This window comes from Kogia breviceps, chromosome 7, assembly GCF_026419965.1.
Source record: "Kogia breviceps isolate mKogBre1 chromosome 7, mKogBre1 haplotype 1, whole genome shotgun sequence".
NCBI lineage: Eukaryota > Metazoa > Chordata > Mammalia > Artiodactyla > Physeteridae > Kogia > Kogia breviceps.
Window position 1 is genome coordinate 48,401,149 of NC_081316.1, and position 25,893 is coordinate 48,427,041.

The 25,893-nt window shown below is 37.2% G+C and overlaps 1 protein-coding gene across 10 annotated transcripts in view; it reads right to left on the bottom strand.

The window, feature by feature from the left end:
• Positions 1-25,893, bottom strand: part of CEP295 (centrosomal protein 295) — a 46,674-nt gene that overhangs the window by 6,889 nt on the left and 13,892 nt on the right. For 7 of the 10 annotated variants that reach the window (XR_010841373.1, XM_067038283.1, XM_059067952.2 and 4 more), the window contains 12 exons: positions 21,046-21,186; positions 17,995-18,178; positions 17,612-17,779; positions 15,891-16,112; positions 13,534-13,626; positions 13,277-13,380; positions 11,025-11,162; positions 10,514-10,611; positions 6,793-10,255; positions 5,526-5,724; positions 5,246-5,389; positions 1,084-1,236 (listed from right to left, as the gene is read on the bottom strand). Coding sequence is in view for 9 of the 10 variants with exons in the window: in XM_067038283.1 (XP_066894384.1) it covers positions 1,084-1,236; positions 5,246-5,389; positions 5,526-5,724; positions 6,793-10,255; positions 10,514-10,611; positions 11,025-11,162; positions 13,277-13,380; positions 13,534-13,626; positions 15,891-16,112; positions 17,612-17,779; positions 17,995-18,178; positions 21,046-21,186 (5,107 nt within the window). In the remaining variant the exon portion in view is untranslated. Of the gene's footprint in view, positions 1-1,083; positions 1,237-5,245; positions 5,390-5,525; positions 5,725-6,792; positions 10,256-10,513; positions 10,612-11,024; positions 11,179-13,276; positions 13,381-13,533; positions 13,627-15,890; positions 16,113-17,611; positions 17,780-17,994; positions 18,179-21,045; positions 21,187-25,893 lie in introns of all 10 variants that reach the window. The other 3 variants (XM_067038285.1, XM_067038284.1, XM_067038286.1) reach the window with 2 other exon arrangements.

Below are 25,893 nucleotides of genomic sequence, written 5' to 3' on the forward strand. Positions count from 1 at the left end.
GCTTTCTTCAATTACATGTGTGTTCTTGGTAGTCTTTGGCTAGAAGACATTGACAGGTAGAATAAAAAGAAATGCAAGTATTCACTGGCTAAATCTAAAAAAATGGTAATGGTTTTTATTTTAAAATGTCAAAAACTACAATTCATTGGAAATTATACTTTGTAGTTATTTCAATCTCCAATTAAAAAAGGAGAAGCTAAAGTCAATTTTTCTATAAACACTCAAAAAGAAAATAGATCTTGCTCATCTCTCATTGTATTAAACTCTAGATACAACTAAGATAACAATTATCCAAGTATATGTGACAGCTAAAATAAAAAATCTGGTTAGAAAAGGCAACTACTTAAAAGGTGCTTTAGAACTAATGAAGCAGTACTGGAACTATGCTTTGCAGGGTCAATATTATACATATAAAATAGCTTGTTATAAATATGCACAAATTCAAAAGTGAGAAAATTAACATCAGTTGTCTCTGGGTGGCAGAATTAAGTGATTTAAAGTTTCTTCCTTGTAACTTGTTCCTTAATACTTTCCAAATATTTAAAACTAAACATAAAACAACTCGTTTAGAATGCCACAGATAGAATTTTTAAAAGGTAATACTCAGTAGTATTTAATGTGGATTGTTACAAATAGGCTTAAACACAAAATGTGTAGAGTTTGCCAACGTAAAAACCTCATACCCTTACATACCTACTAACATTAACTTATTTAGTGAAACAATTTAAAAGTGTAATTAATTATTCTCTAAATAAACTTCACTTCCCTCATTCAACTTTTTGTGTACAGAAATAACATAGGCTTCTTATGGAAAAAAAATTTCACAGTATGTAAACATATGAAATAGAAGTGTGAAACCCAACCTCCAACAAAGATTAACCCATACCTAAACTTTGGTGATTCTTATTCCAGACAGTTTTCAAATGCATGAACATAGACTTTTCTCCCCTCATTTAACACCTTCACAAAACTGCAGTTTCACAGAAGTTATTTACCATTTTTCATTACAAATAACACTACTATAACTATCTTTTGTCCACATATTCTTATGCACAGCAATTCCAGTTTCAACTTCTCTCTCACCTGCTTTATCAGAGTCATCACCACAGATATTCTCCTGGGCAACTGGGTGAAGATGACCAAATGGATCACAGTCCAGGGGGCTCCCAAGAAAACTTTGTTCTCGGCTTACTGAGACCCTCAGTGGGTCTCTGTCTTGGTAAAAGTCTGGTTTACCTGGGAGGGAAAAAAAATTGACTCACTGGATTTCCACTTATGTTTTTAGTTAAAACTAAAAAGGCAATTTAGATTATGGGTAAAAATCTAAACTCTTAAAGACTTAATCAGTGTAGCAAGAAAATAGTAACTGCTTAACTTTCACAAAGCCTTTAATTATTTCACTTCAATTTTACTAATTTTTAATGAAACTCCTACTTCCTAATAATAGAAAATGCTTCAGTACTGACTAATCACAGGAAAAAATGCCTGGAAAAATTATTAACCATTAAGTTTTATAATGAATAATATGAATTCACAATATAAAGTTCAAAAACAGCTACAGCTAATCTGTGGTATTAGAGATCAAGATAGCGGTTTACCCTGGGGAGAAGAGGAGGAAGAGTAATTGCGAGAGTACAAGGCAAGAGTTTATGGAGTTCTTTAACATTCCAGTTCCTGACCTGGATGGTGTTTACCTGAGGGTGATTATCAAAGTAATAATCACTGAAATAAACACTCATGAAACAAACAAAGGAGTGGGAGACACTCAGAAGTAGAAGCTAGTTTACTGTGCAGAACCCCAGAAAAACTTGGGAATTAAAGGCAAGAGGTATTACAAAAGGAAGGTGTGGGTTTTCCCTGGTGGTGCAGTGGTTGAGAGTCCGCCTGCCGATGCAGGGGACGCGGGTTCGTGCCCTGGTCCGGGAAGATCCCACATGCCGCGGAGCGGCTGGGCCCGTGAGCCATGGCTGCTGAGCCTGCGCGTCTGGAGCCTGTGCTACGCAATGGGAGAGGCTACAACAGTGAGAGGCCCATGTACCACAAAAAAAAAAAAAAAAAAAAAGGAAAGTGTGAATCAGGGAACTGAAAACAGGAAGAATGTTTAAAAACATGTACATGGAACAGATCCCTCCCATCACCTGAGATTCCTCTCTCTCAACAACATCCCCAGAGAAGACTAAAGGTTTTATCCTCTAGAGAAACTGAATCCTATACACTCTGCAATCAAATTTATAGCAGATTCTCAGACTGGTAAAGTGTCAAAGGATTACCTTTCTAAGGGGAAAGGTGCAGTAGTTGACAGGATTTGAACCTGTGTGGGGAAACCCCAATGGATTTCTAGTCTGTCATCTTAACCACTTGGCCACAAGTACATGAATCCAATACACTCTGAATTTAGGGGGATTAGGCACTGAAAGGGGCAAGAGTGGAAGGAAGAAAAAGAATGCCATAAGGAAATCAGAGGTATTAAAAGAAAGTTTGCACCCTTGACTCAGATCCCCCCAGTTCTGCCTCCATGACAGCAACAGCCAGGCTTATATCAAACTTGGAGGATCTTTCTTTGAAGAAACTAAACTGTAAATTGCTCAGGGAAAAGAACCACAGATACTAAGTTGAAGGTCCTCAAGAAAAAGCCACATTTTCCAATGAAATCCAGAAGTAAATAAGGTCCCCACCTATAGAATTTCCAATTAGCCATTCAGTGTTCCACTCAAATATGCAAGATAGTAGAGAAAAGCCTCTAAAATTTCAGACAGAAAAAAAAAGGAAGAACCCAGACAAACAGAGAAAATACAGGAACCCAAACAAACAAAAACCTATAAATATTCAAAGTAGGTAGTATTTTGCATCCATGAAACAAGAGCAGGATGCTACAAAAAGAAAAAATCAGAAAGGAGGGCAAGCTTTTAGAAACTACTTTGAGAGCCAAAATAAAAATTCCTATGAAATGTAAGAAGAAAAAGCTGAGAAAATTCTCCCAAAAAATAAAGCCATAAGAAATAGACTACAGGGACTTCCCTAGTGGTCCAGTGGGTAGGACTCCATGCTCCCAATGCAGGGGGTCCGGGTTCGATCCCTGATCGGGGAACTAGATCCTGCATGCATGCCACAACTAAGAGTTCGCATGCCGCAACTAAGGAGTCTGCATGCCACAACTAAAAAAAAGAGATTAAGACCTGGCGAAGCCAAAAAAAAAAAGTAGAATACAGAGAAGAAAAGAAAATTGGAAGAATATTATAGCTCAGTGTTTCTCAATATTAACTTTATCATCACCCACCTAAGGAGCCCTTTCAAGACTTTTTCCCTAATTGCCCCCTAACTCTATGAAACTTAATAACTATATATATACTGTATATCTTTTTATGTACATTTGTGCTTTGGTACATAAAGAGTAAGACTTTTTCATCTCCCTGAGAACCAATTTTCATCCCCTTTGGGGACAATAATAACCTTGTTAAGAATGTATCCTCCAATATCGCACTAAAAGATGTTCTCACAAACAGAAAATGATGTGATCTCAAATTATTTTAGCAGTGTTTAATATTTGGCTTAATTTTTGCTAAAATCCATTGCCAATTACAGAAGTAAATACAAGAAGAAACACCTAGGAGACTTGAAAAGTGACTGTGTCTGGTGAGTAGCATCAAGGGGTGGGGGGTGTGTAGGGGCAGGAAGAAATGCTGTTTCATGTTGTAACCTTTTGGCACTATTTGCCTATAATATTTTGGCTAAAAGTATTACCCAAAGAAGTGTGATGAAGGCTACGATGAAAGCTCCCAAAGAGCAGATGAGAGGGATGCCTGATAGCTGAGGCAGTTTATGCCACACAAGTGGCACTTACCTCAACCCTGAAGGGAGGGAGTGAGATCATGAAGGGCCTTGTGGATGAAGCTAGGGACTTCAGACTTAATTTAGGCTCACTCCTCCAGTCAAAGGGAAACAATTGAAGAGTTTAAACATTGAGCAGTAGAGGCAGATTACTCTGAGTACACCATGGGAAAATGAATGAGAATAATGCTAGACTGGAAACAGGGAGACATGGGGAGTTGTAGCAGCCCTTCAAGAAAGAAATGACAGCCGGAATTAAGAGTGGTAGTGGGAATGGAAACAAATGGACAGACTCCAGGGTTGATCAGCTAGAACTGAGAAGAACTGGTAGTCTGTAGGAAGTTGCAGAGGTATAGACAAGGAAACAGTCAAGACTTACATCTGGGTTCTTTTCATTGAAAAAAGGCTGAACGATAAGGAGGTGGAAGTGAGGGAATATATAGCTTTCCCTTTTAGATAGGCTGACATCTTTGCAATCTCAAACACAACTCATTAAATTATAGGAATCAATGGTCAGAATTTCCCAATGCTCATTCTGAATTAGGGAAAGCACCAATCAATTCCTGAACAGTTGTGTTTACCAAATAATGCAAAATGAAGAAAAGCTTCCAAAGCCTAGTAATAAATAGAATAATTACTTTGTTATAATTTCCATAAGACATAAGAAGAAAGTAAAAGGGGAATGATTCTTAAGAGTTATTCTGAATCTCTGTCTTCTTAAACTCTTTTAGCTGGAAACAAAGGTACAATATTTTATGGCTTTAAGACCAAAATAGCTAATATTAACATTACATTTCTAAGTACCTTTCTACTAACAAAGTTATTTTCCCCCTTAAAAAAGAATTTGCTTTGATAGATTTGATCAAGAGAATTATCTGGTTGAGTCTGAAATCTAGAAATAATTAAAAAATGAAAATAGGGCTATTTACTAAGGATCGCAGGGAGGAATTTTTCAAGATAATTGAATCTAGGAAGAAGTACAGTGAAGAAATGTACGTGTTACAACTGCTCTTAAAGCCATGGTTTTACGCACCATGATTATCCTGTGAAAGATACAGGAAAAGAGCAGTGAAGGTACTGAAGTGAAAGAGCAGCAAGGCAGAAGAGAAAAAAACTGGGTTATATCCTAGAGAAACTGGTTTAGAAAGGAAGCAGAGGGAAGCAAAAGTGTCAGAATAATGGATAGCAAAGAATTTTTGTCTACAATAAATTGCTTTTCCTCATATATAAAGAAACTAGTTACCTAATGACATATTTAAGTCCACATTTTAAATACTGTTAGTACAAACCATTTTTTCCCCTTCATGAGTACTCACAGTCTAAGTTTCCTCAGCAACAAAATATTTAGCATCCTGAAAAAACTGCAGAAAACTGGCAAATATTAAAAAAATCGTATTTTATCAATCCATCTGTTTACCTAGTATAGAAGTTCTGCCACTTGCTGGTGATTCTACCTCTTGTATGGCACTAAGTTCATGTTGGTTCAAGTTCAATCCACCTTTAACTTTTGCTACAGGTGGTTTTGAGGATTTCCCACCCAGTTCTTTGTCCTGATGCTCCCCTATCAAGTCAAAGACAAAGTTAGGCACAATACAAATCTGTTAACGAAAGAAACTTCTTCAACTGGCAAGTTGCAGGAGGTTAAAATAAAGAATCATCATCAGGATAATCAGTACAATAAAATGCAGTTATCTTACCACTTTGCTTGGCATTACTATCTTCTGAAAGGAGCTGATTGGCATTACTATCTTCTGAAAGGAGCTGATTATCATCACAGTTTCTCCTGCCTACAGTACCAATGTTTTCCTGATTGTCTTTGGCTAGATCTTGGAGATGAACAAGGCATTCTCTGAGCTTCTTAGTTTCAAAATCATTTTCAACTGTGGGCTTACTTGTCTGAAAAAGTAGACAGACGAGGGTGGGGATGACAAAAAATGAAAGATCATGTGAAGAAGTCATTAGATTTGTATCTCCCTTCTTCAGTTAGAACCTCAACCACATGAACAGCTCCATCAACCACATTATTACAATTTTATCTATAGATAAAAATGAGAAGTACTTCTAATATTGAAAGGGTAATAATTCCATTGAAAAGTACAACCAGTCACAGCCTGGGACCTTACAAACAGCCTCCACTGCACCTTTCAATAAGAGACTATACTTGAGTATCCCTCTCTGCTTTTCTTTTCCCATTCCTTTTCCTTAAAATGACCAGTAAATACCCAGAACTCAAGTTCTCATGAACGCAACTCAAGCTTCTCCTGAGCATCAAAGGACTGCAGAATTCTGTTTAGGCTAACTCATAAATTTAGGAAGTGGCCTTTTAAAATAAAATGGACACATTCATATATAGGAGAGAATATTGTCTCCCATATAGAGAAACTATGAACAGTCATCTGAGTGACCACATCAGAGTCCTCTCAACAATTCAGTCACAAGCAGCCAGTCCGGTGGTCCATCAGCCTAAAATCGCACCACTTTTATAACAGATGTTAATATTGTCACTTATGGAAAAAGATGGTACTGGTTTTGATTCTACACAAATGTCAACAAAGTGCTCTACAGAATGCACAATGTCTGCCATTTGCCTAAGAGAAATTCTGCTAACTAGTTATTTTACAATTTAATCTTCCCTGTGGCAAGCTCAAAATCCTTTATAACAAAACTTCAAAAGGCAACCTATATTTTCCATGATGTTTGAGTTTGGTTATATCAAACCAGTGGCTGAAATTAGTTGGGCTTCAAATAACCATTAACTTCATAAATGCCATGCAAGGTGGATCAATTTTTACCTTTTAATTTCCACGTTGTTTAAGGTAGAAAATTAAAGCACAGTTAAGGTCAAACCACTTATTCTCAATAACTCAGAACTTATTTCGACCTCGGATTGAAACAAATATTTAGCTTGGCTGAGTTGAGTTATTGTCGATGTTTAATTCTTAGATATTCAAGATTAATACATACCTGACTGTTTTTAAAGAAATCCTTCAAGGTCTCCTGATGTTTCTGAATGTGCTGCTGCAATGCTGTTTGTCTCTGTACAAGCGATTCTTCTTGGGCTTTCTGGCCATAATGCAGAACTTCTTTTTGTAGCTCCATCTGCTTCTGAAGTCCCAAATTATCTTGCTGAGCTAAGAGAGGTTGTGAAAAACCCAAAAATCTATCTTGAAGTCTTGGGCTCATAGAAGCACTTGAAGGAGCTGCATGTTCATTCTTGGCTGAACACAATTCACAAATGTTTTTAGATTTTACTTCAGCAAAAGGTAGTGGAATAAATGAATGCTCTCTTTCCTTGGGTAGAAACATAGAGGGAACAGGCTGCTCAGAAGAGTCGACTTCAATCAGCTCTGCTTGCTTGTTTAAAAGCAGTTCTTCCTGAGCTTTTTCATTAAAATGCAGCACTTCTCTCTGTAAGCCCAACTGTGCTGACACATGATCTTGCTGAGGCAGAAAAGCCTGGGATAAACTCAAAAGCCTATCCTGAGACCTTGGAATCTCAGGATGACTTGAGGAAACAGTACTGTCACTTCTGGTTGGAAGAGATTTTTGGATTCTTTCAGAGTCAGCAACAGGGAGTGCTATGTGGGATAATGATGAAGAGGTGCTGGTCTGCTCAGGTAAGACCCCTTTCTCCAATTTACTTAGTCTTTGCAAAATCAATTCTTCTCGGACTTCTTGTCTAGATTGAGTGGCTTTCCTCTGTATGTCTAACGGCTCTTGAAGTGCCTTCAAATCACCATGGAGAGGTTGGATAAAATGCTCAGATGACTTTTCCTCAAATTTATATTGTCTGGGCAAAACCAACTCTTTCTGGGTTTTCTCGCTACATGGAAGGGGACCTGTCTGTGTATACATGTGTTCCTGTTGAAATGTAATCGGATAATCTTGTTGAGGTAAAACAGGCTGTGGTAAACCCAAAAGCCTATCAGGCAACCTTGGTATCTCAGAACAACTTGGGGAGACTATATTATCACCCTTAGTTGAACAAGGTTCTTGGATTCTACCAGCTTCACTAAGAGGTAATGGAACAAAAGGACGCTGTACAACTAGGGGTAGGAAGGAAGAGGTGCCAACCTGCTCGGGAGATATTCTTCCCTTCCACTCACTCTGTTTATGCAAAAGTAATTCTTGCTGTGCTTCCTGTCTAGACTGAATGATGGCTTCCCTCTGTGTAGTTAACTGTTCTTGAAGTGCCTTCAAATTATCTTGTTGAGGCTGGATAAGCTGTGATATCTTCAAAAGTCTATCCTGCAATTCTGGGATCTGAAAATGGCTTGAAGAAATTCTACTCTCACCCTCTGCTGAAAGAGGTTCCCAGGCTGTAAGAGATTCAGCAGAAGGCAATGAAGGAAAAGAAAGCTGTGCTAACTGGGGTGTGAACGAGGGGCCAGTTTGTTCAGAAGATACATTCCCTTGGGTCTTCTGGCTAAACTGAAGGGCCTCCTCTTCTGTGTCTAACCATTCTTGGTGTCCTTCCAAATTATCTTGTAGAGGTTGTGTATGTCGTGAAAACCCCAGAAGTCTTTCCTGAAATCTTGGGATCTTCCAATGGCTTAAGGGAACTGTACTGTCACTCCTGAATGACATATAGTCCTGGAATTTTTCAGATTCAGCTCCCTGAGACAGAGATAAAGAGGTGCCAGTCTGTTCAGAAGGAATTTTTTTTTCTAATTCACTTTGTTTGTGTACAAATTCCTGAGTTTCTTGTTTAGCACCAAGCATTACCCTCTGAATGTGTGACTGACCTTCGAGTGTTGTTAGATTTTCCTGCTGTGGCAGGCTACGCTGTGGAAAATTAAGAGACTCATCCTGAAATGCTGGCATTACCAAATGACTTGAGGGAATAACACTCTCCTTCTCAGAGAAATAAAAGTTCTGAATTCTTCTAGGCTCAATTTTAGAAGAAGCTTGTGAAGCAACTGAACGCTGAGTGACCACTGGCAGGAATGAAGAACTCATCTGCACAGACTTAGAGTCTTCCAAATCCCTTTGTCTATGTAAAAGTAATTCTGCCTGGGCCTGAAGAGCATCCCTCTGTGTAGTCAGCTGTTCTTGGAGCAACTTCAAACTATCATGCAAAGGTTGGAACTGCTGTAGGAAACTTGAAGACCCATCCTGAGATTTTGGGATTTCAGATTGGATTGAGAGAATTTCCTTCTCATTCTTAGATGAATACTGGTCCTGGATTTTTCCAGATTGGGTACCAGCAGAAGGTCGTGAAGTAAATGTATGCTGAGCTCCTTGAGATGGGACAGAAGGGGGCTCAGTCTGTTCAGCCCATACTCTTCCATCCAATTCACTCTGTTTATGTACACGTAATACTTCCTGGGCTTCCTGTCTAGCCTGAAAGCTGTCCCTCTGAATATTTAACTGTTCTTGGAGAAATTTAAAATTAGGCCTATCCTGAAGTTGTGGGACCCCAGGATGGCCTGAGGAAACTGTAGTCTCTTTCTTGGTTAAAGAAGATTCCTGGATTCTCCCTGACTCAGCTTTGGCAGAAGGCAGTGAAGCAAACGAATCCAGAGGTACCAATGGAAGGAATACAGAAAGGCCAGTCTGCCCTTCCAGTTCTTTCTGTTTGCACAAAAGCAATTGTTCCTGAGCTTCCTGTCTTAACCGAAGAACTTCTTTCTGTAGGTCTAACTGTTTTTGGAGAGCCTTCAAATTACTTTGCTGGGCTATGATATTCTCTGAGAATGGCAAAGACTTATCCCGCGTTTGGCCAACTACAGAATGGCTTACAGAAACTACACTTTTGCTCCCAGTTGAAAAGCGTTCCTGCATTTTTCCAGACTCAACTTTAGTAGGCAGAGAACTAAAAGAATGCTCAGCTACCAATGGTAGGAATGAAGAAGGTTCAATTAACTTAGACGATATACTTTCATTGTTCTCTGAGAACATTTGCTGGGAGTCTAAAGTTTGCAAAGTTGTTGCCCCAGATGTTTCAGCTCTTTCTCTAGCATCCTGTACTATCAGTGGCTTATCATGTGACAAAGCCCTTGAAAGCGTATGAGAGTCTTTAGGGACCAGTTTATACTCTCTCTGTTGTGCTTCAGTCTGTGAAAGTTGCTTTGGCTGTTCCTGTGATTCCAAAGCTTGCTCGACTAAAACATCTGAAGTAACTAACATTTCAGTTGTTTCTACCTGTCTTTGTGGAAAGCGATGTTGTCTTGAAGCCTGAAAATCTTGCTCTAATTTAGAGATCTGTATGGGTTGCATAGGTTGTTTGTTAGGACTCAACTTGGGTCTCTGACCTTGATCCTCATGTTCTGATGTAACAGCACGTCTTTCAGATTTCTGTGGTGGTACTGATGTAACAGAACCAGGTATCAATGGTGTAGGTGACATGGATGGGTACTTTCCTTTTAACATAGTCTGATAGTCGAGTAATCGTTTCCTGGCTGTTTCAACAGACTGTTTGTGAAGCCTACCCAAAACAAACAAGCATTATTCTTTTTTGATTAAAAAAAATGCCCCACATTCTTAAGTCTTTATACATTAAATTCAATCTAGGGGTGGCCATAATCAAGGCAGAAATGGAACAATGTTATTAACATTGCTCTTTGAGAAATCTACATGTCATAGTTCTAAAGGGAATCCTGGTAAGACCTTCATATAAACCAAATAATAAATCCTGAAAATGCAGCCACACACTATCACATATAAATTGTACCCTAGCTAATACCTGTTTTGCTGTAATAGCTGTTGTTGATAGTTATGAATCATCTGTCTGTGATTATCTTCATCAGAACTTATGATGCATGATGCTGGTGCAGTGCTAACCTAATAAAAGACACAGATACTAACTAAAAGGCAAATCCAGAAATAAGAACTAAAGTACTTTACATAAACTGACGTTCTATAATTGTAAACTTCCATATAGCTTTATTTTTTATAAAAAAGACTGGCATTTCCATTGTTAAGAAATGAAGTAATCTACCGCTCTCCTTTAGTGTCAAGCCCAAGAGCTCAACATACACATTACATACAAGTCATGGTCACATATATTAGCACCCTCTAGAAACTGAAAGATGAAAGTCATTAGGTTTGTACAGTTATTTTTATGTATACATTATAATTTTTTAAAATTATCAAATACAAATTAGAAATGCACTTTACTTTTCTGAATGCTAAGATTGCCCACACTTCTTTAGCCCCCAAAAATCTATGTAGGGATGAGATTTCCTGCATAGTACCCCAGTCTGTTGAGTTGTTTTTCTTTTTTCTTCTTCCAGCTGAGCTCTGAAGCACTCAGTTTCTAATCTTAACTTCTGTTGTTCAATTTGTTCAAGTAATTCCAACTGCTTTTGCTTCTGTTCTTCTATTTCCATTATCTAAATAACAAAAGTACTATTGATTTATTAACAACAAACTCATGCCAAAGAAAAGTTTATATGCATTACAATGAAAAGAAACAGGTCTCATCACCAAGAGTACCAATTATCCAAGAAGAAAGTGGTGATGTTTTACCTGTTATTTGCACTGCCAGGGGGAGGAAGGAAACAAGAGACAGGAAAAGGGGAAAGAAGGAAAAGGGAGAATAGTAAAAATAAACATATTAACTATTTCTATTTTCTGGGAGCACAGGGAAACCTTTATCACCACTAAAGCACCACCTCCAGAGAAGTAGCAAATTCTGTGTTCACATCTTTAATTTTACCTTGTTCTCAGTAAGAATAATGCCTAAGAAATTAAACATCGAGAATGCTCACAACACTGATTTCTTAGGCATACTCATAAAAGGGTGCAGTTATCTACAAGCTAAATAAAAGTACAGTGAGCAATATTCAGTCCTTACTGTCAGGCATTAAAGAGATGGAAAATAATGGCAAAGTGATGACAAATCAACTCAAAATTATACCAACACACATACACATAAACCCAAGAACTAAAAACATGTGTTAAAGTAACTGTAAGATTCATGAGGACAGGGACTAGTCTGTCTGGTTGCCTGTTAAATCCAACACCTAGTAGTCCTTGAAACATATATAAGAAACATATACTGAATAAATAGAAAAGGAAATGTATGTGAAGTTTTATTAAGAGGAATACGTCTACTAGAGATAATGAAGAATGATCTTGTTTTCAAAATTAAAAAATTAAACATGTCTCAGTATAATATGACCTATTCTTAATCAGGCAATAGTGGCTATAGCTTAGTTCCTGTCTTCACCTTCCTTTCCTTCTCATAGGAGCCATGGAATTTAAACCATTTACAGTTTTGTAGTAACTTTAGAACTGCACTATCAATATAGTAGTCACTAGCTACATGTGACTATTAAAATTTAAATCAACCGAAAACAAATAAAATTTAAAATTCAGTTTCTCAGTTGCACTACTCATACTTCAAGTATTCAACAGCCCATGTAGGTAGCAGCTACCATACTGAACATAGATATGGAACATTTCCATTACTGTAGAAAATCTATTGGACAATACTGCTTTAGAATATTGATTAGAAAGCATTTATCTGAGACAAAATACTGGCTCATAGAATTGTCATCCCTCAGCTGCATTTTTATAAAAACTATGACTATAAACTGACTGGCTTAGTAACAATTAGCTTCTTTCAAGGTAATCTGTGTTAAGAACCTCTTTCATTAAAGTAGAAGGGACAAATATTACAGTTATAGAAGTTGAATTTAAAATTTTTCTTTGAAATACCGTTTTTCAAAAAAACTTTTGGGATTACAAAGCCCAGATCAATGTTTAATGTTATGATAGGGACTCATTTATTCAACAAATATTTATTGAGTACTTACTATATATAAAGCATTGTACAAGAAACTATGTAGGATAAATTGACTTTTTAATAAAGACAGTCTTGGACTTCCCTGGTGGTCCAGTGGCTAAGACTCTATGCTTCCACTACAGGGGGCATGGGTCGATCCCTGGTCGGGGAAGTTCCACATGCCCATGGTGAGGCATTAAAAAAAAAAAAAAAGAGTCTCTGCCTTTAAAAAACTGATAAATTTTATAGGGAAGATAAAATACATACCAGAGTATAAAATACAAAGCAGAATGCAATAAGGGTCAAATGAGTAGTACAAGTAAAGATGAAGTACCTTCTATCAAATGAATGTGTAAGACAAGGCAGAAGAAATGGTATCAAAAGTAGCCAGATGTTAAGACAAATTTCACTGGTCAAATAAAACTACAGTACATAGGGAAAGAAAGAAACCTTTAAAAATAAAAATTTCAGGGACTTCCCTGGTGGTCCAGTGGTTAAGACTCCACACTCCCAATGCAGGGGGCCCGAGTTCGATCCCTCGTTAGGGAACTAAGATCCCACTTACCTCAACTAAGCCTGAGCACTGCAACTACCGAGCCTGCGCACTCTAGGACCTGCTCGCCACAACTAGAGAAGCCCGTGCGCCGCAACGAAGACCCAGTGCAGCCAAAATAAATTAAAAAATAAAAATAAAATAAAATAAAAATTTCCAATTACCTGTTTCTGCCTTGCTGCCATTCTAATTCTGGCTGCTTCTTCCTGAGGATGAAGTAGAACTGAACTCTGAACTACAGCTGTGATAGGCTGAGTCTCTTTCATTTCTAAGAGAATCCCCAAAGCAATAATTAGTTTCAGTAATTTAGAATTTGATACCACTGTAGTGTCTTTTGTTCATTTATTACATGTAATTTTATTAGGAAAAAGATGTGAAGAATCAAGCAAGTTTAATTTGAGAATACGATAAAAAGAAATACCTTGCTCCTTTTCAGAGTCTGTATTGAATGAAAGTGGTTTATCTTCACTAGTAAGTGGTCCAGAGTCAACTGTTAGTGTGTCACTTTCAACAACTGTAATAGATACATCATTATGAACATATTATCACTGTCAAACTTAAACCTGACAAATGTAACAAAAATCTACATTCAGATTAACATTGGTCCACCTGAATGACTTATTTAGTTAAGATCTAGCCACCTTCTAGAGACCACATATTTTATCCAATAAATTCTAGGCTAATACAAAAAGACCTAAGACTAAAATTATAAACAAAAAAGGAAAAACAAAGGAGAAATGACTTAAAAGGTAGGCTGAAAGAGTTTCAAACACAATGGGAAAGCATAAAAAGAGCAGAGTTAAGCAAGGCACCGAAGTGTAAAAAGAGAAGAAATTTAAATGTATCTCTGACATACTTAGGTGTTAGGATTTTTATTATTTATGAATCCAGAGAAGAGAAGGAAGTTAAAGCAGTATACTTTGATCACATTAGGGTAGCCAGAAACTGAACAGAGCATTCAGTCACCTCATTTGTTCAGCACCTACTGCACACTTACCATGGTCAACAAGAAAAGGCCTCAAAGGAGGTTAAGTGGGGGACAGAACATTATATAATTATCCTAGAAAAAAATTATAAAATTAGAAACGGTGCTAAGTATTATATAAGAAAAAAGGGGGGGTTATACAATCGAGTATTTCAGAGGAATCTGAATTAGACTAGGAACTCAGATGAGATTTCTCTTAGGAAATGGCATTTAAGTGGACATTTGAAAGGTAAGGAGAAATCAAGCAGGTAAAGAGTGTGGGGATGTACAGGAGACCTTTCCAGACAGATCAGCAGGTATTAAGACCCTGTGAGGAGTGAAAAACTTGGCTCAGACAAGGGGAAGAATGAAGCCAGATGAGGCTAGAGAAAGCCTACTCACACAGGACCTTTTCCAAAATAACTTGGTTATGGATTAAAGATGAAAGTGTCCCTTTGTATTAAATGCCAACACCATACTCTCTCTCCTTCTTCTCACTCCTTTTTACTGCCTTTGCTGCTTGCCCCTTCTCTAGCCATCATCTAAATGATGCAGTCCTTTCGCACTGAATTCTTTCCCCTAAAGAATTCTTCCATGCCCATGTGCTTGAATATCATATGTATATCTGACTTCCAAACTTACCTCTCTTTGCTTTAGGCTAGTCAAATAATTCAACAAATATTAACTGAGCACCTTTTATGTATAAGGCACTAGTCTAGGCTCTGGGGATGATACAGCAATGAACAAAATCAAGCCCTATATTAAAGGACTGGAGGATGAGGAAGGTGGAGAGGGGTAGGTGTCAAGACAAGAAGCAAATAAGCAAGAAAGTAAATTTATGCTTAACAGCTATGGAGTAGACGTGATAGGAAGTGAAGATTATCGGGGTGGGGAGGTGATAGGGAGTGAAGATTATGGGGGTGGGGGAAGGCATAGAAGTTTGTTGTTTTACATAGAGTGGTTTGAGAAGGCGTTACTGAGAAAGCAGTATCTGAGCAAATATCTGAAGGAAGTGAGACAGTGAACCATAAAAATATCAAAGAGCATTCTTCCCTCGCCCAACCAAGACCAGCACTTGCAAAGACCATATGATTCGTATTTGCTGTGTTGGAAAAATAGCCAAGAAGCCAGTGCCTACAGTGCAGTGGTTGGGGAGAAAATGAAGTCAGAGAGAGAAGTAGTGGGGAGGGGTGTGTGTGCAGTTCATGTAAAGCTTTGATGCCACTGTAAGCAAAATGGTTTTCCTGAGGGAAATGGGTAGTTGTTGGAAGGCTTCTCCCAGAGGAATGATAAGCTGATGTGTTTTAATAGGATGTCTCTGGAAACAGATTATTGCAGGAAGGTGCAAAAGCTGTGGATAGAAGACCAGTTAGGAGGCCACCAGTTAATACAGGCAAGAATCTACACTAGAGAATGAACATCACTTAAACTAGGATAGTAGGTGGTGAGAAACAGGTGGACTCTGGATATATTTTCAGGGTAGGACCGACAGGATTTGATGATGGTTTGGATGTAGGATACAGAAGAGCAGAACCAGAATGACAAGCTTTGTGGCTTAAGCAAGAGAATTTTTTGCCACTTACTGAAATATGTAAGATTATATATACATATATAATTCTACTACACTTAAAGTGCTCTGGAAGGAGATTCACTAAGGTTTCTAACATTTATTGCCTTTAAGTGGCAGCATTATGGGCTTTAAAATATTTTCTTCCTTTTGACCTCTATTCTTCCATTTTTCAGAAATGAGCATATTTTTGAACAACTTAGAAAGGGTTTATGTGCTATAAAATGAGATGACTGGAGAGAACTACCTTGTTTCTGCCCAGAGGATAATGTTCTGTCTTCACTAACAGTTGCTCCTGATTCAACTGTCAGGGCTTTACTTTCAGTTTCATTAACAATTGTATTCATTTCGCTTTCATCCTCAGACATGGATTTAATTGTCCAGAGAGACTTTTGGTTTCGTATCTTATTTAATAATTTTTTAAAAAGAATTTTTGAAGGAATCTGGTGGGTCTTCATTGGCAAGGGAACTAAAAGAACAGAAAAAAAAATTTATTCAGCACGTATTACAAACCAGGTAAATTATTCTATCTTTATACTTAGTTACTATAACAACCACTGGTTAAAACAAAAGCACAACTTTATTTTCCTCAATATTTATAATTTAACACAATTTTATAACCAGGAATAATTTTTTCAACTTAAATTTAAATAAGGACACCAAAATTCAACTATAGTTCACCCTTGAACAACATGCACTTGAACTGCACAGGTCCACTTATTTGAGGATTTTTTTCAATAAATACATACTACAGGACTGCATGATGCAGGGTTGGTTGAATCTGCAGATGTGGAACATTGGATACAGAGGGCCAACTCTAAGTTATATGCAGATTTTTCGACTGCATGGAGGGTTGGCACCCCTAACCCCTTGCTGTTCATGGGTCAACTGTATTTTTCAACAACAGGCAGCAACATAAATTTCAAGTGTAAAAATGTATCAGGAAGATGTTTATTCTGCTTGCTAAATGAGGACAGAATGCATATCTCTTAATCTGTGTGTAAGACTAGCACTCAAAATATGTGCTGTAAGGTTCACAAGAAAACAAAAGATTCTGCAGAGGCCAGAAATGAAGTTTCAAGGGGAATTCACGGCAATTGAGCCCTAAACCCATCTTCTGAAGCTTATGCCAAACCACAGGAAGCTTACACTTTGTTTGGACAGCAGTGTAGGCACAGGAGACAGGGATAAAGCTTAGAGCCCTCACCCAAGGAGTCTAAGAGGAGACCCACATAAAACTGGAACCCCAAGGACTACCTATCCACAGTATAGGGTGAAGATGAAAAGAAAGCCTGAGTGGTTTTAAACAAAGGCGATACTCATAGGTATGGGGAGAAAAGAAGTCAAAAGGAAGAGGACTTAGTCTCTAAGAAGATGTGGAGTAAGAGACACCTTTATCTTTTAGGAGGTACCTCTCATGTCTCTGGCTTGGATTACTGCAGACTGTGGTATCATCACTAACATGAGGAAGGCAGGAAGACAAGGTTTCAGTAGGCAAGAGAAGATGATAAATTTATTGCCAGACACCAAGTTCTAAGTACCTGTGCAACAGCCAAGTGAAAAAGTTCAGAATGGTGGAGATAGAGATAAAGTTTAGAAGAGAGACCAAAGTTTGTGCTGATCATCATTATACATGAAGTGCCTAGCAGTAATTAATAACAGTAGGATTTCTGGTGATTTGATCAAAGTCTTAAACAAAAAATGCTGACCTTTCAAATGAATTCAAAATTGATCATCTAACTTAAATAACCTAAAAATCTTTAGACTGTATGTACATATAAATAAAATAACATTCCTCCTATGCATATGAAAAGGATGTTTAGTGATGGAAATCTGAAGTTCCCTCCTCCCATCACTCCCATGAGTATTAGTCACTGTTTGCACTTAAGAGACCAGACTTTCCTGTTGGCAAATGATTAGCAGTTTTTTCCTATGAAATACTGCAATATTCAGCTCAGAAGTTTTTACCGTCTGCTTCACTAGAACATATTGTTTCAGATTCTGTCACTGGAATGTTTTCAGTCTCCCCTGAAATTTCTTGTTCCATTGAGAGGTCCAGTTCTTCATCTTGGATCTGATTAGTCACAGTGGGCAGAGGCTCTGGTTCAAGGTGCAAAATCAGGTTTCCTTTCACCTCTCAATAAAGAAATACAGAGACATGTTTCCATTCCAAAATGACTAAGAAGAACTTGAGCATAAAAGTTTAAAGACCATCATAGTTTAAAGTCTAAAATATGAGAGCCTCTTTCAAACTGAGAACTCATTTCAAAATAAAAACTGCTTCAAGACAAATGTATTTTCCTACCAAAACGTTTCAAAGCATTGTTGAAAGTTTACTGAAAATATCTTACTCCTGTCTGCATTGTACATGTCTTCAAAGGCAAATTCTAGCTCTCTCTGCCAATCATCTTTCATTTCACTGCGTTTGTATGGAAGTTCAACTACTTGTGGTGGCATCCGTGCTACCATCTGTCTCCTGCGTGCCAGGTCCTCTTGTTGTAGCTGTTTGAGTTCTTTCATTAGTTTCTGCTGATTCTTCAAGAATAAAGAGAATTAATTAACAATTGAGTAACACACTTTGGACAGTGGATAGTAACATGAATCGTGAGGGAAAAGTGGAGAAATCATGAAGACAGGGACTTTAGTACCCTCCCCTCCTCTACCATTTGTTCAAACACAAAGACACTAATTAATAGTCAGCCCTCCAGGGCTTCCCTGGTGGTGCAGTGGTTGAGAATCTGCCTGCCGATGCAGGGGACACGGGTCTGTGCCCTGGTCCGGGAAGATCCCACATGCCGCGGAGCAGCTGGGCCTGTGAGCCATGGCCACTGAGCCTGCGCGTCCGGAGCCTGTGCTCCGCAATGGGAGAGGCCACAACAGTGAGAGGCCCGCGTATGGCAAAAAAAAAAAAAAAAAAAAAAAAAAAAGAGTTGGCCTTCCATACCCGCGGTTCCTCCACATGCACAGATTCAACCAACCATGGACCACGCAATACCACAGTATTTACTATGGAAAAATATGTGGGTATAAGTGGACCCATACAGTGCCAGGGTTAACCATATGATGTTAGTAAGTACTATGAGAAGACGGCTCTGGTTAGGCCACAGGGCTTCAAAGTGTCTGCCAGGCACAGGTCTTCTTCCTCAGGACAGTCACGAAGCTACCTTCTATCTAAGCTGCCACTGCTCCTGCAGTGTACTTTGTTCCAGCTCTCCACACAGCCAGCAGCAGCTGCCAGTCTCAGGTGAGCACCAAGACCCAGACAGGGTAACTGTGGCTTAACAGATATTTCTTGTTACTCCACACTTATGAGTCCTCGAGATTAAAGGGGATTTGTACATATCTCTTCCAAGTTTAGAGTCTGGCAAATATGAAAGTTTAAGCACAATGTTTTAGTGACGTTCCCTAACTTAATTTTGGTGGTGGAGGATAAGGAGGGGGGGATAAGGGAAGACCTCTCACCCCCGGGATGAGGATTTAGCCAGATATAAGTGGGTGAAAGAGGAGGAGTACAAGTAAGAAATAACAACTCCAGCACGGAATTATGCAGATGAAGGCATGGGCAGTCAGGGAGAGTAAAATGTTCATTATAGATAGGGTATGGAGGGCAGGGATGGTTAAGGAAAAAAGATAAAGTTGGAGAGGCACGTAGAGGCCAAATACAACACACTATAGCAGTAAGTAAGATCCCAGGGCACAATATGGTCTGCAGCAAAAAGGTTCAAACAGGGGAAAGGAAATCCTCTGTATGTATTGCAGACCATTCTTGTGTAAGAGATACAGTCTAGAAAAAGGTAGAGAGCCTGTAAAACAAAGTTTCTGTTAAAGTGATTACACACTACTTATTTGTAAATATTTTGTCATTTGGAGATGAGTTTTTTTTGCCCAACCTTGAAAAGAATCAAATTATGAACAAATTCATTTTTTATATTAAGATTCAAACCATATCATTAAATTAACTTCAAAATTATTTGAATAAGCATACTATTTCTGGCTCACTAAAAGTGTGGCATATTATTCTACTTGAATTATTTATAACAACTACTATGACCACTGACACTGTGAACTTATGAAATTCTAGGCACAATTCTAAGGGCTTTATTAAACTCATTTAACCCTCATAAAACAGACGATGAAACAGAATTCGGAGAGGTTAGGTAACCTGCCTGTGATCAAACAGCTAAGCAGTGAAGAAGGGAGGAAAATCCAGGAAGACTGACCACGGAGTCCACTTTCTTAACCACTAAACACTTCTGATTTATGGAAGAATGTGCTCTGTTTACCAACTGCTTTTTTCATGTTTTTTTTCCTATAAGTTTAAATCTTAGATGAAAATTATGGGTAATAATTCAGACATTCAGTTATTTTACATTCAGTAAGTAACCGAATGTCTGAATTATTACCAATATTTTCATCTTTTAATTTTTATAAACTAGGGGTAAGTTATGATAATCATAACTTACCCTTAGTTTATAAGAACTAAAAATTTAAGGGAGAAGGTCATAATTCAGTTCAAACCATACGAAAGAATTTTAAGACATTTAATTCCCATAGAATTACTTAAAAACTAATTCTTCAGATGAATGTTTAAAACATCTAAATGCATTAGTCAAATTCAGACTTCTAAAAAGATGAAGAATCATTTTTATGCTGTTTCAAGAATAAACACTGGGCTTCCCTGGTGGTGCAGTGGTTGAGAGTCCACCTGCCAATGCAGGGGACACAGGTTCGTGCCCCGGTCCAGGAAGATCCCACATGCCGCAGACTGGCTGGGCCCGTGAGCCATGGCTGCTGAGCCTGCGCGTCTGGAGCCTGTGCTCCGCAATGGGAGAGGCCACAACAGTGAGGCCCACGTACCGCAAAAAAGAAAAAAAAAAAGAGAATAAACACTGAACAATAAGCAAGACAGATGTAAAGCTGTGACTACAAAGCCAGTTTGCACGATACATATTTTACAGCTCTGCAACAAAGTCAAAGCTCCTTGACAGCAAGGATCATGACTCTACCTTTGAATCAATATTCTGCAAAGCCAAAAAGTGCTTTGCTCAATAAATATTTAATGAATCGAATCTTAAAATTTGCAGAGCACAAATGCAATTCAAATAATTAAATTAGAAAAGTGATTAATTTCTTCTTGGGCTATTTTCAGACTGACTAAAATATTAAAATTTTAATACATTCATCAGTAAAAATTTTAGAAGAGAAATGAGAACAGCTTCACCCAACCTGAATTTGAAACAGGAGGTAAAAGCAAGTTGGGAAGCTTGAAATGACACGAATCAGAGAGAATAGTTTCCCATTCTTCACAACTCTGTCCTCTGAGCCTGTTCACTATCACTTAAGTTTTACAGTGCCATCGCTAAGGCTATCAGTAGTGGTCACAGCCAGAATTTAATTCTTACTTGAGCCAAATGGATCTTTTTCATTGCTTGGAAACCCCGTGCAAGTGCCTTCTCACACTGCTCCATTCTCTCTTCTGCTGCTTGTTTCTGTAATTCTTCCAATCTTTTAGCCTCTTCTTTAGCAGCCAAATGAGGATCTGGCTAGCAGTCAATCAGTAACATTTTAGATATTAAATAAAGTGTGAAACAAAGTGATAACTAAAAAACAAAACAACCTTAAAATCATGTTTTTCTACTTATATCGAATTAAATGATAACAAGTTATAGTTTTAAATGCCCACAATTATCAACAGCATGTACTATGAAAAAAGTCAAATTGTTAGTGTAAAGTTTTACAAGTTGTTCATTTTAAAGCAGAGTAAATTACACTCATCCAAATACATTTTTCCATCATTTTTCTTTAGAAATTCTATTAAAACAACAGTGTTGAAAGGTAAAGACCTGCAAAGCTAGTAGTTAAGAAACCACAAACATTGAAGGTCATGTAAGCCATTTGGGGAAGCACTAAGATTTGTCTTTGGTTTTTAGCCAAAACGTACAGCTTGGCTTCAGCCTCAGGAAAGCCAAATCACCAAAACACCTACTTTAATATAATTTCTGGTTTCCTAGAACTTGTGCATAATCAGTGATTACGTGGTTGCACAGTGAGCCATCATCTCATTGACGTAACAATAATATCAAATGTGGGAGGACACACAATGTGTATTACACATAAACGTTCACTTTGTAAAAAATCTTATATATTTTATATGTTGACAATTAGTCAAGTGAAATAATAATGACCGTGAAAGTTGTTAACTACATATCTAAAATTATTTATAACTCTCAAACAGTGAGATAAATAGGTAGAGACAGTTAACATATTCAGAAAGAGTAGGAACTTCCCTGGTGGTCCAGTGGTTAAGACTCCACATTTCCACTGCAGCGGGTGTGAGTTCGAACTCTGGTCAGGGAACTAATATCCCCACATGCCACTTGGTGTGGCCAAAAAAAAAGAGTGCACTGGCCAAACAAGTGTATGAAAAATATTAAAATCCCTTTGGAGCTAATAAATATTTATGCAAGTCTAAATAAACACAGGTCAGACTGCATTAATGCATAACATTAAATAAAATAATCTTTAGGAGCAACATTTCATTTCATTTAGGCCATGAGGTTTTCAAGAAAAATGTTATTTGGGAATTCTTCACATCATGTGGGGATGAATTAAAAGCAGAATGTCAATTTTGGTAAACCAAAATTTGAAAGGAAGGAAAAACTTCAAAACATACAATGTGTATAATAAACATGTTCAGTCCAGATATAATGAGGTACATAAAGAATATCAAGTAAATAAAGGGTTAGAGAAAAATTAGGTAGCCCAAACAAGTTTTAATCTGACTGCCCAATGTTAAAACAAGATTTTACAAGAATGTTTTAGAAAGACAATCCCTTAAAAATTTGTGTCAATACAATTAAAACTTTAAACAAAAATCTGGTTGAAATAATAGTTAGATTCCATTTTTAGCAGTTGAACTCAAAAGATCTATGAAATTTGCAAAAACCGTGAAACCCAAGCAAAAAATTCTTTCTAGAAAACATGTTTCTGAAAATGTTTTCCATGAACTGTAATCTGCAGTACACAAAACAATAAGTGATTACTAAACATGCTACTTCTGCATCTTCTACATCAGACTTATCTTAAGTATGATGGTAAATTGAATTTAAGTGTTTCTGCTTGTCTGCTGACATTTCTGGGTCTCACAACAAACAATATAATGGATCTGATTGGAAAAATATTTCTAGGATGAAAAATCCATTTTAACAAGTGCTGTGTTAATTGTTGCGGACAAAGGAACAAACAGGATGAGGGGCACGAGTAATTCAAAAATTTCAAGCATACGAAGTTTTATTTAATTGTGTGTATAGAACATAAATGTAGCATAAAACAAAATTTAGAGAATAACTGGCTCTAAGTAGGAATACAGCAGGTCAAATTCATCATTTTTCTTCAAAGACAAATTTTATAACATACAAGAAATTTTAGAACCACTTTATCAAGATATTCAAACAAAAAATGATAGCAACTCTTATTACATGCTAAAAGGCTGACTGAACAAAAAGAAACTAGCTTATTTGGAGAAAGCAGTTGAAGGAATAACTAATATGTATGCCAAGAGTACAAGTATTTTTTATATAATACCTGCTGTAAAGATCCTATTATTATACTCCAAGAAAGATTCTAAATTATTGTGCATGTGAAATAAGCTTAGATGCAGATGAAAGTGCAGACATTTGTTATATGGAAAACCAAGCACATTTTAAACCCAAGGATTAAGGACAGATTTTTCCTAAGTGATGGTGTGAGGAAGCAAATAAAAGAAAATACCAGAATGCTTTAGCCTGTGTAGCTGTTTTTACAAAACTGCATTATAACTACTGATATAATCTTCAAGTCCAAAAATTGAAGAGAAGGTAGGTCTTTTAGTTAAACAGGAAAAACTTTCCTGTCAAACAGGAAAGTTTAATAACTTACTGTGATACCATCAGCGGCACCCTATACTACAGCTAGAAGAAAAATGTCTTTCTTCATCAATCTTAGTATTAAACATCTATTTAATACTGTAAAAACATATGTAAAAACAATGTTTCAGTGAAGTGGACAAACATATAGGGCAAAAGCAAGTTAGAAATAGATGGAAGTTATTATTTATGTATTATAAAATACTGACCTTGTAATAATATTTTACAATTTTAAACAAGTTTCAAGATTTACTCTTATTTCCTAGAAGTTAATTCTATGATGACATGCACAGAAAGATAGATAAGAAGAAATGGCATAGGGCTATGTACCACATGAAGGAATAAGATAAAACCCCAGAAAAACAACTAAATGAAGCAGAGATAGGCAATCTTCCAGAAAAAGAGTTCAGTATAATGATAGTGAAGATGATCCAGGACCATGGAAAAAGAATGGAGGTAAAGATCGAGAAGATGCAAGAAATGTTTAACAAAGACCTAGAAGAATTAAAGAACAAACAAACAGAGATGAACAATACAATAATGAAATGAAAACTAAACTTGAAGGAATCAACAGCAGAATAACTGAGGCAGAAGAATGGATAAGTGACGTGGAAGACAGAATGGTGGAATTCACTGCTGTGGAACAGAATAAAGAAAAAAAAAGAAAAGAAATGGAGACAGCCTAAGAAACCTCTGGGAAAACATTTAACACAACAACATTTACATTACAGGGGTCCCAGCAGGAGAAGAGAGAGAGACAGGACCTGAGAAAATATTTGAAGAGATTTTTTTCAAAAACGTCCCTAACATGGGAAAGGATATAGCCACCCAAGTCCAGGCAGCACAGAGAGTCCCATACAGGATAAACCCAAGGAGAAACACACCAAGACACATAGTAATCAAATTGGCAAAAATTAAAGACAAAGAAAAAATTATTGAAAGAAACAAGTGAAAAATGACATATAACATACAAGGGAACTTCCCATAAGGTAAACAGCTGATTTCTCAGCAGAAACTCTACAAACCAGAAGGGAGTGGCATGACATATTGAAAGTGATGGAAGGGAAGAATCTACAACCAAGATTACTCTACCCAGCAAGGATCTCATTCAGATTTGATGGAGAAATTAAAAGCTTTACAGACAAGAAAAAGCTAAGAGAATTCAGCACAACCAAACCAGCTCTACAACAAAAGCTAAAGGAACTTCTCTAAGTGGGAAACAAAAGAGAAGAAAAGGACCTACAACAAAAAAACCCCAAACAATTAAGAAAATGGTAACAGGAACATAATATAATTACCTTAAACGTGAATGGGTTAAATGCTCCAACCAAAAGACACAGGCTCGCTGAACATATACAAAAACCAGACCCATATATATGCTGTCTACAAGAGACCCACTTCAAACCTAGGGACACATACAGACTGAAAGTGAGGGGATGGAAAAAGATATTCCATGCAAATGGAAATCAAAAGAAAGCTGGAGTAGCAATACTCATATCACATAAAATAGACTTTAAAATAGAGAATGTTACAAGAGACAAGGACACTACATAATGATCAAGGGATCAATCCAAGAAGATATAACAATTATAAATATATATGTGCCCAACATAGGAGCACCTCAATACATAAGGCAAATGCTAACAGCTATAAAAGAGGAAATCGACAGTAACACTATAATAGTGGGGGACTTTAACACCTCACTTACACCAATGGACAGATCATCCAAAATGAAAATAAATAAGGAAAGAGAAGCATTAAATGACACAATAGACCAGATAGATTTAATTGATATTTATAGGACATTCCATCCCAAAACAGAAGATTACACTTACTTCTCAAGTGTGCACAGAACATTCACCAGGATAGATCACATCTTGGGTCACAAATCAAGCCTCAGTATATTTAAGAAAATTGAAATCATATCAAGCATCTTTTCTGACCACAACTCTATGAGAATAGAAATCAATTACAGGGAAAAAAACTTAAAAAACACAAACACATGGAGGCTAAATAATACATTACTGAATAAGCATGAGATCACTGAAGAAATCAAAGAGGAAATAAAAAAATACCTAGAGACAAATGACAATGAAAACACAACAATCCAAAACCTATGGGATGCAGCAAAAGCAGTTCTAAGAGGGAAGTTTATAGCAATACAATCCTACCTCAAGAAACAACAAACATCTCAAATAAACAATCTAACCGTACACCTAAAGGAACTAGAGAATGAAGAACAAACAAAACCCAAAGTTAGTAGAAGGAAAGAAATCATAAAGATCAGAGCAGAAATAAATGAAAAAGAAACAAAGAAAACAATAGCAAAGATCAATAAAACTAAAA